General features: G+C 38.2%; 1 protein-coding gene across 1 annotated transcript in view; it reads right to left on the reverse strand.

Annotated features, from left to right (window-relative positions):
- Positions 1-7,526: 7,526 nt before the first annotated feature.
- Positions 7,527-15,275, reverse strand: part of DNM3 (dynamin 3) — a 575,248-nt gene continuing 567,499 nt past the window's right edge. The window contains exon 26 of the mRNA XM_027046371.2: positions 7,527-9,344. Within this exon, the coding sequence (XP_026902172.1) occupies positions 9,275-9,344 (70 nt within the window). The 3' untranslated portion in view covers positions 7,527-9,274. The remainder of the gene's footprint in view (positions 9,345-15,275) is intronic.

Genomic DNA, 15,275 nt, shown 5'->3' on the forward strand with positions numbered 1-15,275 from the left:
ATGATTTTGTACCATGGGATGATAAACTCATGCAATCATATTCAGGAGAACTGGAAATAGTACCAGAGCAAAATACCTTTATAACCTTAAGTATTTTGTTTCTGAGCCCTGATTTTGTGACATTTGGTTCCTTCCAAAGATTTCGGTAAATGTTATAAAATCTCCATAGGGAGAGCAGAGTTGGTATAGAAATACGATAGGTAAAAAAAAAAAAAAAATTTAAGATGAGGGAAATTAGAAGGAGTCACAAGATCAAATGAGCCATGTAATCATAATGCAGAAAATGTCAGGGGTTGAACTTGTAAATAAGAATCTGCTCCCGGTGAATATCCTGGTATGATAGCCTTTCCAGGCAAAGGGAAATTACAAGGCTAGGCCTGGTCCATGGGACCCTGGGATTCCGTCTCAGAGTTGTATACAACTGAAGTTCTGATTTATTCTGAACTGGGTCCAGGGTAAATGAGATGGAGTTTGCCAGATCTTTTTCCATATCCCTAGCCTGACTTGCATCTTGTCAGGCCTGCGGTTGTGAAATAAGGATCCAGAGTTGTGCTTCATTTTGACATCAGCCTCTCTGGATGATTTGCTGCTAGAAAGTAAACTCTACGTTGCATTGAACAGCCCTGTAAGTAGGAAAACAGCAGGCCAAATGAAACTTTCCCACTGGTTTCCAGCAGAAATCTGTACTTTAATTTCCTCTTTCTAACCAAATTGGTAATGAACTCAACGTTCCGGCAAGTCATGGACCTGTGAGGTGAGCTCCGTACCCTACCCGCTGTGGGACTTCTCTCTGGCTATTCATCCAGGTGTCGGACAACACGCACACTTCCCTCTTACTCTCATAAGACTTCAGTGAGTGGAGCAATGAATTCTACAAAAAACAAAAACAAAAACAAAAACTTCTTTTTCATCTCCTACGAGATGTTAATGGAGCAAAACTGTTCTATTTCTGAGCCGTGGTAAAAAATCTTACCTTCCCTGAAGTCTGAGACCAATTTTTCTTTGGTCCAATTTAATCGGGCTACGCTAAGGAGGCCTCTCATCCATTTAAATGATGAAGAACTTGTTTTTGGTAACCTTTCAACTGCGGGGGGTCTGCAAGCCTTTAGCTTTAGAGATCCAGGTAATGGGTATCCCTGGTGTTTTCATGAAGAAAGTGTAATTAAATTCCTGTCAGGCTCAATGAGATTTATCACCCGCCCAGCAAACAGAAACTATTTTTGAGTTCTGAAGGGGCTTTAGAACACTTTAATTACCTCAGCAGGGTGGGGAGGTGAGCCATTAACCTGAACAGCAAGTCCATAGTGCTCAAGAGCCATTCTGTTAACATATGCCAAAGCACTTTCCTGTTTGAGCTCGTTTGGTGTTCTAATCCAGAAACAGGATCAGAAACTCTATGTCTTGGAATATATTTCACCTGACAGCTAGGATGTTGGCTTGCAACATCAGAGTGACATTTATTCCCTCAGGCAGCTCCTTTCTTTTCCTCTTTACTTTCCAGGACCAACTTCCCTCTCTTTGCCAAAAAAGCACTGTCAATGATGACACCATGCGGTGGCTCAGTGAGTTCTATCACGCATCGTGGCGGTTTGGGTTTTCACTACCTTTCCAGAATTGTCTATATTACTTACACAATGCTGAAGTGCCTGAAGGCAAGCGCTGAACATATTTGGGCTTTTTATATGAAGAGCTTTAAACATAGTACCTCATACTGCTGCTGCTTCTGACATGGAAGTTGGAATACTGAATTGGAACACGGAGCTGAAATACTGCGTAGCTAACAAATTTTAAAGGTCAACATGCCACTAGTCACCATACAAGCAAATCTGCCTGAGATTGTAGTCTCAGGTTATACTTTACGTTTTCTGAAAAATAACTTCAAAGAATTGAAGGAACAGGAGGGTAAGGAGGCAGGAAAGTATATATGAAACATGGGCATAATTCATATATGAAAGATTCAGTTATCAATAAGAGTGATGAATTCCCCACATCCTCTTGGATCTACCTACCTCAATGCTACAATCCTTTCCTAGGGTGACATTCCTCTGGCGGGGTTCCTGGGAAGGTCTTAATGACTTTTTTCATTTCTGTTACAATCTCACCAAACATTCTGTGCTTGCTTTCTTTGCCTGTCATTTAGATAAACCTCATATCTGAGATCAGTGGGTGAGTCTGAAGCCTTGGGAAAGTAAGACAGGAAAGTCAAGAAGGACAGCCATTCCTATTTTTCTTTAATCTTTAATTTTAAATCAACCTGGATCCATTCCTTTATAAGAATATAATGGGGTAATGTAATTAATTAAAAGGAGCTCTTTTTTGGAGAGTGAAAGAGAAAAAAAAGCTAATATGGAAAGTTAGCTGAGTCCTCCACAGGCTTACCAAGACTTGTTCCATGTATGTCTCCAATCTGCTTTCATGCCTCCTGCTCTGATGGGACCTTCCTCTTTGGGTCCAGTATACTGCTCTGACCAAGTCCAGAAAGGTGGTCATGGGTTGGGAACTCTGGGTGCTCTTACATTTGATTTTACCACCTGACTTTGTGTTAGTGACAGTCTGTACTGGACTAATCTCACTCGGTGCCTTTTCTCTCTCACCTAAAGCCCCTGAAACAGTCCTCACAACACTAGTCCTGTGAGGTGCTTTATGAACAAAGCATTGATGGTCAGATGAGCCTGAGAAACCTGTAGATACTGACACTCTTAGAGATTCACAATGCAATCTGATACTAAAGCTTCTGTAAAATCTTAGTAAAGAAACATTTAATTTTTAATCATCATTTCCCAAGTATATGTAACCAAGAAACCCTTGTGTTTGTGTAATGCCTACTAAAATCCCACGGAATGAACTTTGGGAAGCTCTGAATTAAGACTGTAGTTTTAGTCAACATCTCTTGTATGTACCCTAATTATTAGGCTGCCACAGTGTCAAAGAACATCAACAAATGGTCTTAAAAGTGGCAATGCCAGGTATGTGTTGAAGTACTAGGAAGTAGGGTATGAGATCCATCCAACCCAAAAACCAGATAGGTTTCTCAGTATGAAATTTAAAGATTCTGCTAATAAGCAGAAAAACAATCTTGAAAACTGAGGAGTTATTTATACTGATGCCAGAGCTATTTAAAAAAAATTTTTTTTAACATTTATTCACCTTTGAGGGACAGAGAGAGACAGAGCAGGAGCAGGGGAGGGACAGAGAGAGAGGGAGACACAGAATCAGAAGCAGACTCCAGGCTCTGAGCTGTCAGCACAGAGCCTGACATGGGGCTTGATCCCATGAATTGTGAGACCACGATCTGAACCAAAGTCGGACACTTAACTGACTGAGCCACCCAGGCGCCCCTGTGCCTGGGCTATTTTAAGACTACAAATGGTAATTTGCCAAATAGTTACCAAATAAGTAGTTCGCCAAATCAGGTCCTTTGGTTTTGATAATTTCCAGTTAGAAATGATTCGGAATAAAGAATCATGCAAACACACACACACACACACACACACACACACACACACCCCACAAGTGTACAGCATGATTCTCATCCTCTCTTTTCCAGTAAGGAGTTTCCTTTGAAGGCACTAATGTCTCCATTCATGCAAGATGTATAGATATGAAAAAGAAATTACAACAGGAAAGCATGAATTAATACAACAGCTTTTGCAATTAATCTTTTCACAATGAATGTATCCTGAACACAGAGAGGAAATAAACCAACATTCCTCTTCTCCCATTCCCTTCTTGTCTTCTGTTTTTGGGCGGATGGTTCAATCTGGGACTATGTACGTTGATACAGGACATATCATCAAAACTCTGTAACAAAGAGTCTCTATGCCCTGGAAACTGAAGATGAGGATGAGTTTAGTTACTACTGTCTAGTACTCTCCTATTCCATTTTCTTAATATTAGGGAAACTTAAGGGGTAACTTCTCCTCTCAATGCCCAATGAATAAACAATGGAGGCCAACTGTTGAATCAAGAGCTCATTTTTTTTTCTTGTAAGAAATGCCTTCTGTGGATCTAACATTTGGGCAGAATATTTTCTTTCCTTCTGCTTCCCAGTGTTTTTCATGAACATTTCCTTTTGATTAGCAAAATAAGATGGTGCCTCTTGTCAACGGTCACATTGCATCCTCCAACTGTCTAAGCCTTGTGTCCTTTTTTAACCTAGTTCAACACTGACTTTGAATCAGAAATAAAACGTCTCCTACTCTCCTGCCTTTGATTTGTCCAATTTGCTCTCTTTAAAAATCTTGTCCTTCCCCAAATTACTGACAGTAATGCTAAATGCTATTCTCCATTTTGTTAATTTTGGGCCAATTTGATCAAAAGGGTTATAAGTATTTAGAAGCCTCACATTTTACTGATTTGCATGGATATGACTCAAATATATTATATAAGAATGAGGAAGGGGGGAGTCCTTCAAATGTTATCATTTATTTCAGGTTCAGAAATAACAGCTTCACATTTTCACAACAGGTACATGTGACCTTCAAGAATGATACAGGCTTGAGAAACTTGCTTCAAAAATTCCATTCACAGAGTCCATCCATATATCAGCATTAAGAAATCCTGAAAGTGCCAAGAAGACACTGGAAAGTATTCTGGCTCAAATTAATTAAAGAATCAGTAGAGAAGGTTAAGATTTTGCTTCTATACACTGCTTCTTCATAAAAAAGCAAAAAAGGAATTTGATTCAGAAGAGGGAGAGAAAAGAAACAGACAAGCAAAACAAAGGCTATACATAGGAAATTAAACATACATCAAGTAATGGTGAAATTTCTGGACAAGAATAATAATTTTTTTTATCAAACAGGCAGCAGACAATGCAAGAGGTTGACAAGTAATTTTTACCATAATTTTTAAAACATTACACAATGAGCAAAGTTTAAGGAATTCAAGGGTAAAAATTAAAAAAAAAAAAAAAAAAAAAAAAAGAATGCCTTGAGCTGAGCCATGTGTGAAACTCCAGACCAGAGAGGTGAGAAGTCTCACCAGTATACCAGTATGAACAGGTCTTACAACAAACAGGAGACTCTTGTTTGAGTTCCCTCTCTCTTGCTCTCACACATATGCGCATTCTTACACATATATACAGATAGCAAAGCATATACTACGTATGTTTCAAAATATTCTTCAAGTTTCACGATACAGAGCACCACGCAATTTTAAGCATGCCAACTAGACAGGATGACTTAAGATTATCTAGAAGACATATTTGAGCTTTTAAGAAAGGAATGAGTGATCTAGCAAACTAATTATCGTTTCTCTACAATCATCTAGTTTTATTCACATTAAACTCTGAGCTCACAGGTAGCAGTCCTCTTGGTGGAATGATTTAAAACACTAGGCTTGAGTCTCATATATTATCTCCTTTCACTGGGTTCCTCAGTTCAGAGACCTACTATTTAGGCTTTATTTTCAGTGGTAAGGACATTACTGTCAATTTCAAATACTTATCTCGTTTACCAAATGAGAAATGTTTACCTGAAAGAGGGGGTGGATGACCTATCTCTGAAGTATTAACTTCTTCCCTGCATTTCTAGAAAATTTACTCAGAAAAGTCCATTATTTTTATTATATTGCTGTCCCTCCACTTTATTTTTTGACATTTACTATAGAGAAAAAAATGACTGTGTAGACCAATTTAGCTTTTTTTAAGGTTCAGCTCAGCAATCCAAGAATAATTTATAATTCCAATCATACCTTAAAAGTGGGTTTCCAGCTCTTACACTACATTTGGCAAAAGTAATTTCTTCTTAGATAGCAGTGCTGTGGACTTAGGTCCAAATGTCTGTGGATATTACTCTACTGTGTTATCACAGTAATTCTGAGCTTTGTGCCTCTCCTGGAAAAACTTTTGTAGACCTCATGTATGTTATCACAGTTATATGAACCACTGCCATCACATATTACAGCAGACCCTCCAAAGCGAGCTCTTGTATTAACACAGTTTAAGAAATATATTCATACCCACACACACCAAGCACGTGTACACATATTTACACCCATACATAGCATATATACACAATGCACAAACAATCACACACATGCTTGTGGCATTTTAACAAGTGCTCTTAAACCTACCTACCCAAAGGGGCACAAGACACATGTACTTACAGAAATGAACCTACCATGTATATACTGTACACACAGAGACACATGCATAGAAAATACGTTTGTACACAGAAAACATCAACATTTATCACATACTGGTATTAGGTCCCATTTCATATTTGAGAATTGTGGCTACAGTCTATACTAAAAAGTCATAAAATTAATCTACATGACTACTTTTCAATTCTAAGTTTAGAAGGCGTACAGTTATATCACAGGAACTGGTTTCCTTAGAATGTTTTGGAATAGAACAAGTTTGTATCTGAACAGGTAGGCAATTTGCTAATAACAGACCCTACTTGCTCTTCTGTGTTATACATGACAGCTAAGATTAATATTCAGAAGAGTAATCTTGGTAGACGACTTCTGGAAATGTAATATATCTGTCCTAAATCAATACTATTTCAATAGTCTGTCCACAATTGAGTAAACGGTTATTCCAATGAGTCAATAGGCATGCAAGGTTTAGTGTGTGACAAGAAGTGATATACCTATCAAACAAACATACACAGTTTATTTTTCCAAATCCTAAAAATACTGTTATGTTTTATCTGATTATGCTAGGCATCTACTGTGTAGACAACATCAGAGCAATCAGGAGGAAGCTACACAAAAGATGAGGGGTGCTACGGAAAACTCTCAGCTCATTAGGCTACATTCCCACCTTAAGGCCTGGTATCAGTGCACTCTCCCCACCTCTTAGAGCTTCTGACTTCATTCACACTGACATCTCCTTTTAGCAGGATGCAAACCTTGGGGACATGGTATTCATACTAATTGTATGACACAGTACTGCAGCAAACTGAAAGTATTCTCCAACATGACTTCTGAAATTCCAAGGGAAGCTGGGCTCTGTTAGAAATAACTCACAAATAAAAGAACAAAAATGTGCCTACAAAGAGAGACAATTGGGACAGTGAAACTGTAGGATTATAATCTGGGAGCAAAAGCCAAAGGCGACAAATGCCATTGTTTATGACTATATAAGATCAGTGGAAAGAAACTTGGAAAAACATCTCCAATTTTCTTTGACATGGTTTGTGCTGATCTAAGAACACACCAGTGGTTATCCACAATATTTTCCTTTAACAGAAGGAAATTTTTGAAATACAGCAAAATGCAAAACCACATTTAGCACAAAGCCAAACCCTGAAGTATATAATCCGTTAGCTGCCTATTTTAGAGAATTCAAAGGAAGAAGCAAAGGAAATCCTAAAAAGAGGGAATTTTATGAAAAGACCTCACTGTAGATAATTTGTTTTACTGTGGACATTTACTTAACACATTTCCATTTAGCTGCAGCTATTTTAAAAATACATTATGTATCTTGCACATCTGTTCCATTCACAAAAGAGTTAAAGAGTTAAGATTTTTTTCAAAAGAGAAAAAAAAAGATGTGAGAAGATTTAGGGTGGTGTTCTTTATACAATCACTTGTAACTTAAAAGTTGAGATGTTCTTTTTGTCAATCTTGTATTCTCTGATTTTTCCCTATTGTAAGTGGGCTAGCTGTAACCCTTTAGAATAACCTCAGAACAATGCCATTCAACTTGGCAAGTTCTCTTTTTAATAATGGTTGAAAGTTTTTACTTCATAGTTTATGGGTGTCTGCTTTGGGTATAAACTACACAGGAAATTAAAGTTAAGTTAACATACAAATCATGTTTGCTGCTTTCAAAGGGAGACATTTCAGTTGGTGAAATCTGATTTACTTCTGTAGAATATGAAATAGTGTCATGGGACGCCACTATTCAGTGAGTACTTGCTCTGCTGTCTGGGAACAGTTAGCAGACAGAATTCCACTTGGCTTCTGGCTGTTTCCTACATGCTAATCATCTGGTCCTACATGGTCCAAAACTCAGCCTCAAGACTGAACTATTAACCCCCAAGCTAAACTGATTTTGTAAATTTTAGAAATGTTATTAGCATTTGCCAAGTTGCTTTAGATTTCAATGTCTTAATACCATTAAAAAATTTTTTTTTAGAATGACTGGTATAGAGACTCTGAAGTTGTACAACTGTGAAAGTGTGAGCTCTGCTCTTAAACCATGGCATCTCTTACTAAATGACTTCTATTTTCATTCTAGGGCTCCCTTTAAAAATGGTTATCCCAGATAACCATATCTCAAGATCTATTGAGAAAGCCTAGAATGGATAGGAAGTTACATTAAACAGGTTTTAAAAGTAGGATAAATTCTTACACGGGGGAATTACAAATTAGTATGGAAAGAGAAATTTTTGCTCCAACCAAGTAAATAAATAAACAAACCGGAGTTAGTGTCAAAGTGTAGTTAGCCATGCCTAAAATGAGATCAGTACAAAAATTAAATATTTTCCATGTCAACCTTCACTGTAATCTATAAAGAGGTGAATATATTTGTGAATGAAGAAATTACATATTTCCAGACACTTCTAGAGATGTGAAATTTTGCTTCTTCCTTGAACTCTGAAACTAGCCAAATCTACTCACTGACTACCAAAAAATTAAGCTTTGATTCACTGTTGAATATGCTTCTAGCATGAAGCAAAACACAGTGGTATGAGGAAAAGCTCTCTAGAGCAAGCAATGCATTAACTTTTCCTTTGCAAACTACCTTGTGCTTCTGGAAAAGTTTTATTCTTAAGGAGTCCTAATTAAAAAAAAAAACAAAACACTTCCTAGCAGTCCTATGAAATAAAGCAAAAGGAAAGAGGATAGATCTATAATGGGTAATTATAGAGTAGGAGGAAACATTAATAATAGACAACATAATTTTTGTCAGCCAAACAGAATGTGGGAAAATAAGTATGTATGGCTTAGGTCTAAGCCCACCATCTCATAGCTCTTAAGAATTATACTTAATGGGCTACCTGGTGGATAACCTGGGAACTTGTCCAAAGCAATTTCAATATATGCCAGGGTAGGCAAATGGTCTCCCACTACTGGGCTGCTATACAAACCTACCCTTGGTCAATATACGACATATAAAGCCTCGAAAGGTTAGCAGTTTTCAAGAGTCAAACTCCAAAGGTCTGATACACCATGAGCAAAGAAGATGAGCAATAATGCATTAGTAAAACTGGTTACTTGCCTACTGATGTCCACACATGCGACTACTCATGATTTACTGATCAAATATGTTGCTTTCGCATAATTCATTAGTAATTAATTGCCATGCCAGACACTTCGTTTAGTCTAACAGGGAGGATTCTAGTGGACGGATTATAGTGGGACGAGTTGGTGATGGGGGTGGTCTCCGGCTAGAAAGAGAGAAAGAGAAAGGTAAAGAAACAAGTAGAATATCTAGCAGAAGGCTGTCCCAAAGACACTGAGAGAGTCATGGCACACATGCTCATGCACAGACAGGCCAGCAGGAGTGGTTGCCATCTGTAATGATTTTAACGGTGTCACCTCAGTCATCGAGCATTTTTAAACAAAAATACGCTAATTTTTTCATATGCAAATCTTTCTCAAAACTGAGGCTGTCCCTCCCAATACTAAAATAATAATTAAATCATTTAAAAGCTATCTGAAATATACTGCACATGTCTTCGCCAATAGAGAATGATTACATAGGGTGAACTCTGTTAGGTTATGCCGACTCCAGGAACTTATAAGATATACTAGGCTTCAGGGAATTCTGGGTTTTGAATTTTTATTTCCCTTTAAATAATATTCTTCCTCCTTTCTCTCACTGTCAGAATGTTAGTTACCACTTCTCACTGCCTTTAGCAGTAGAATTCTCCAATTTATTCTTTTACTTCTAATTTGCAGGGACCTAGAAAACCAGAGAATCAAGGTTTTCGAGTTCTCTACAATAAATGTAAACAGGCTCAGGATGAGTATCACTCAGTTTCTGGTCAGTAATGGTGTTTCTGAGGTCAGCTGAGGTTGCTGAATAAACTCCAGATAATGAATATTACTGTACGTGAGAATCTCAAATTTACCATGTAATATTCTTTATTTCCTGATCCCCTACATTTACTTCCTAAGTGTATTAGTAAACTTTGTGTGGACTTGATTTTGTATGTAGTATCTTGGGGAGTAATTTTTGTAACCAGCAAAATTCAACAAATTCTCCAAAGCTAATAAACCTTTCTTCTTGATAAAACTCTCCCATTGATTTTTTCAGAAAGATTCCTTCTGAAGTACAGTCATGTCTTGCAGTTGTTTCCGCATTGGAAACACTAGCATGATTAAATCAAACATCCCTTCTCAGGTATGAAGAAGTGAAGATAAAAAAATTAAAGAAAACAATCATAAAATGTTTAAAAATCACAAAGCTATAAAATAAAACTAGACGGTCAAGGAAAAAATAAAAGCAGAAGAGATATTGTTGACCAGTGGTATAAATACCATTTAGGCACAAACCCATAGATATTGGCAGATATCTATGGTCCCTGCACCTGAAAAATGTCCAAGAGGCTTTAGAGGAAAGATTTCCTTGGGAAGGTGCACTCCAATTTAACCTCTTATGCTGGTCTTATCATTAGGCAGGCACTCTATTTTATTTATTTATTTTATTTTATTGTTTATTTATTTTGAGAGAGAGAGAGAGAGAGAGAGAGATAGAGAGAGAGAGAGGTGGGGAGGGGCAGACAGAGAATCCCGAACAGGCTCTGTGCCACCAGTGCAGATGCAGGGCTCAAACCCATGAACTGTGAGATCATGACCTGAGCGGAAGTTGGACACTTAACTGACCGAGCCACCCCGGCGTCCCCACGGACTCAGTTTTTTAAAGTGTAACTGGAGATTCCTTACAGGCACAGTAACCAAATTAAACCGTTCAATACTAGTTGTTTAATTTGAGTAAACAAATAAATCCTCTTTTTTCCAGAAAGGCTACTGGCTACCATGACCACCTGAAATGTTTTGAGTATTCCCTGCTAGGAAAAGTCCTCCCAGACCATGCGAAAGCACCCGCCTTTCCACCACCATACTGCTCGTTTTCATTTAAAAGGACCTTATTTCTTTAGCTTATGGCCTGAATCTTGAACCTGAATCATTTTCTCCTTTGATGTGAAGTTTCTAGAGGTCAGAGGTCACATCCACTTAACTGGCCTCATACAGTGTTGAGCGTGATATTACATGCAATTATGTCCTCAGTGCTGTTTTGTTCATCTGCTAGACCTGCTATCCATCCTTCAAGACTCACCTCTGTGATGTCTTCTCTGACCTACTTCCCCCATCTTGATACAGTTGCTTCGAAAGCATCTCAGCATATTTCTATTACAACCATCACACTGAATCCTAATTAGGTTTGTATGTTTACCTCCACTGATGAGAAATGGGCTGGATCTTACTCATCTTCCTATTCTTACAGGGTGTGCTTATCATTCAGCCACTAAACAACTGACCACTGACAACTGAATAAATTAAAGTTATCCCCAGAAGTAAGAAGCAATTGATGAATACAGGGTGCCCAGGTGGCTCAGTTGGTTAAGCATCCAACTTCAGCTTAGGTCATGATCTCACAGCTTGTGGGTTCAAGCCCCACGTGGGGCTCTGTGCTGACAGCTCAGGGTCTAGAGCCTGCTTTGAATTCTGGGTCTCCCTCTCTCTCCCTGCCCCTCCTCCTGCTTGCACTCTGTGTCTCTTTCTCTCTTAAAATAAATAATAATAAAGTAAAAAAGAGAAGCAATTGATGAGTATTCACTGATCTTTACATTACATAAAGATATTTGTGACATTGCTGCTGCAGAAAGAAAAAAAAAGCTACAGTGACATGTAGGATTTTGACCTTTGGAAATGTTACCTATAACATATATACTCAATTTTTTAATAGATGTTTGGAGTAAGTATTAAATAATAGGCCTCCTGTCCTCAGCGAGTTTGATAAATAGTCACATAACCCATAGAAATGTATTCTTAGCAATTAAGCAGTTCTGGGAGGTGGGGAGGGAGTTGGCCAGAATTTGAACTTGAAGGAAGGAAACTCTACCAGAAGATTCAATAATGGGTTGGACTTAATTAGGGGATTTTTTTTAAGTGGATATTAAATTACAAATTCAGTGAGAGGCAGGATACAACATGGCATGGCGGGTTGGTAACTGTTTCCTGCATGCATGATAGCTTGCACCAAGGATTGTAGCAAAGGGAGAAACGGATACAAACTAAGTTCTCTTCTGATCCTTTTGTTCTTGGCTGAAATGTCATTCCTCAGTGCTTCCTGACCATCCTAGTTTCCAACCACCCTGCCCCCAGTCACTTCATGGTATTTGTGTATTTCATAGCACTTAATCCTGTTTGTAATTATTATTTATTCACTAGATTATTGTCTATAGTTTCTGATAAATTCCTTGAGAGCAGAGACCACATATTGTGTATTTATTATGTATATTCAGCATTTAGCATAATGTGATTATGCAGTGAATAAAAGAAGGCAGTGAATAAAAATTTATTAAATAATGTACAAATGAATGACTGAAAAGTGTCTAAACAAAGATGTTTGGCTAGGTTAGAGTACAGGCCAGATCAGAGGGGACAGATCCAATGGGGCCAAGAATAGTTTTGAGGTGTTTATCTGCGAGTTTCCGCTGATAGAGTACTAGATCTGGAGTCAGGAGACATGAATTCTAGCTCCAACTGCCAATTTGTACCTTCACTAACCACCGGAAGTTCTTTAGAGAGCTTCCTGAGTTTCCCCATCACAGGCATAGGAGACTCAGACTAGATGATCTATAACATGCTTTCTAGTTATACGTTGCATGCAAAATTTATTGAGCGTCTACTATGTGGACTGCATTATGATGCATGATTTTTAAAAACTCAGAATCTATTCAGAGTGGAAGATGAGCAGGATAGACAAGTATGCAAGTGGTTTTTACTATCGCACCTCATTTCAAGTGGAAAAAGCAGGGGCAAATATGATTTCAACTGCAATATATAAAACTTGGAAGACGTAAGAGAATGTAGGTCTATAATGAGGTTATAAGAAATTAGAAATTATGTGATGAGGATGGGAGGGAGGAGTTCAATCATGGGGATAGAGAAGGGAGAGATTTAAATGTTCTGATGGCCCAACTGTTGCTCATTAATCTCGTCCCCAGTTTTGGATCATGCTGATGGACCAAGAAAAAGACACCGGTAATGGGCAAGTGCAGAAAGGAAGCAAGGCAGGACACTAGGGGAACGTAACTGTCTGCTCTGTGCTGGCACTTTTGTCTTTTCTTGTTAAACTTGCAAGATCTTTGGCTCGTGGCATGGTTTTTAATAAAGAAATCAGGAGAATCTCTCCATTATGAGCTCTTTAAAAGCGTCCCTTAGGGCCTTGCATTAAATAGGCACTGCATACCTGCGTGGTGAATCAATGACTAAAAGGATAAAGGACAAAATTTCCATCATGTGCTTTCAAAATAATTGTGACATCTTTAAAATATGCGCCATTTCAGGTTAAAGTAATTTTTAGTAATTAAAAATCCTGAAAGTTCCCCCTCCCCACCCTTCTAGAAGGAATAGGCATCATTTTGTTTCCAAAACAAGAAAACTCTACTAGGAAGCAATTCAGGAGGAGCATTAAGTTGTTCAGTGTGATTTTCTTAATAAGCGATGCTATTTGCCAACTTGAAGACCAGAAATGCATTTAAGGTTTACTGTTAAGGCCATTTCATTGGTCTACTTCCTAACCATTCAAAGAGTTTCCAAAGACATTCACCTCATAAGACAGTTTGTTTTGGGCAAAGCAAAATTGTTTTGTACCAAATTTTGCTCAGTTGCTTTGTTTAGTGATGGGCTTCATTAAGTAACCCATTACGTGGAACTGGAGCATCTTGCATCACTTAGTGTTTATTGAAACACTGTGTTGTGTGTGGGCGGTTTATGGTTATGATAGAAGAGCCATGTTTCTGCTTCCAAATCAAAGGGAAAGATGTAATACTTGCAGTTGCATTTGTAGCTGCAGGGATGAACCTTTTACAGTCTTTTGGACAATGACAATTTTTGTAAGAAAGTCCAATGCTCATGCAGGGTGGGTGGCATTGAGGGCGGGGGTGGGGTGGGGACTGGCTTTACTGATAAGAGAAAAATGCATTATTTGTCTTACTGTCTCTTTCAGTTCTCTTCTAAGAATGGAAGAAGTAAAATTTCATCTGCTCTGCTTTGGGTTAGCTGGTTTTGAGTATTCATGATGTGAGGCCTATCTTAACAGGGGTTGGGGGAGAATTCTATAGGGCAAATTGCTTTAGTGTGGGGTGGTGGTGGAAATAAATGACTGTTCCTCTAGTTTCTTGCCACCAGGTACCATAACACTGATTGTTGAAATGGCTTGGTCTTCCTGCCCCTGCCTTTATTCCTTGTTGGGATGGGAAGTGGGAATTATGAGACTGGTAAATGTATGAGCCAGACTGAGTCTACGCAGCTCAGTTTCCTTCCTCTTCTATGTTTAAACTAAGATTTCCTGACTCCCAGGCCAGGATTCTTTCTACTGGACAGTTACATTAGCATGTGCTAAGGCAATGGTTCTCAAATTGGACCATAAGTCAGAATTCCCAGGTGGGCTTGTGAAAATTGAGATTGCTGGGTACCACACAGTGTTTCTAATGTGGTGAGACATTTCTAGCAAGTTCCTAGATGCTGCCGATGCTGCTGGTCCTGGGACCAGGCTCTGAAAACCATTGTTCTAAGGTATAATAAGTGATTTTGGTCTTACTTTATTAGCAATTCAATTCACTTGCAGATAAAGTATGAGCAAAAAGAGAAAGTACCAAAAAAAACTCTTAAGAAGGATGAAGAAATGATTATAGAAATACTTTGACACGTTTGAGAATTAGATGTAAGATGGGTCAGAGAGGTGTTAGGTTTATTTTGTAAAGACCAAGATACTATATCTCTGATAGTTTTCTTGTTAGTCATCACCAGAAGAATATACTTGCTTAGGGAAGCTTGTATTTGCTTATGATAATGTCAGTAAGTACAGAAAGTAAGTATCTATGAACATGCGTTCCAAATTGTCATCTTTGGAGAGGGTTAAGACTGAAATCCAACCTAAATTAGCTAGGTGAACCACCCTCCCCCCCCCCCCCCCAAAAAGGAAACACTCAAAAAAGATATACAAACATTAACACATCTAGAGGAATGAGATATGCCTACCAGGGTAGTATTTGCCTAGAAAAGGATATGCAACAGGCTTCTTTATACCACAAGTTCTCCTTATTAAAGATAATTGAGGCTTTAAAATACTCTGTCTCAAAAAT

Source organism: Acinonyx jubatus, chromosome E4 (genome assembly GCF_027475565.1).
Source record: "Acinonyx jubatus isolate Ajub_Pintada_27869175 chromosome E4, VMU_Ajub_asm_v1.0, whole genome shotgun sequence".
In the NCBI taxonomy this organism is placed as follows: Eukaryota; Metazoa; Chordata; class Mammalia; order Carnivora; family Felidae; genus Acinonyx; species Acinonyx jubatus.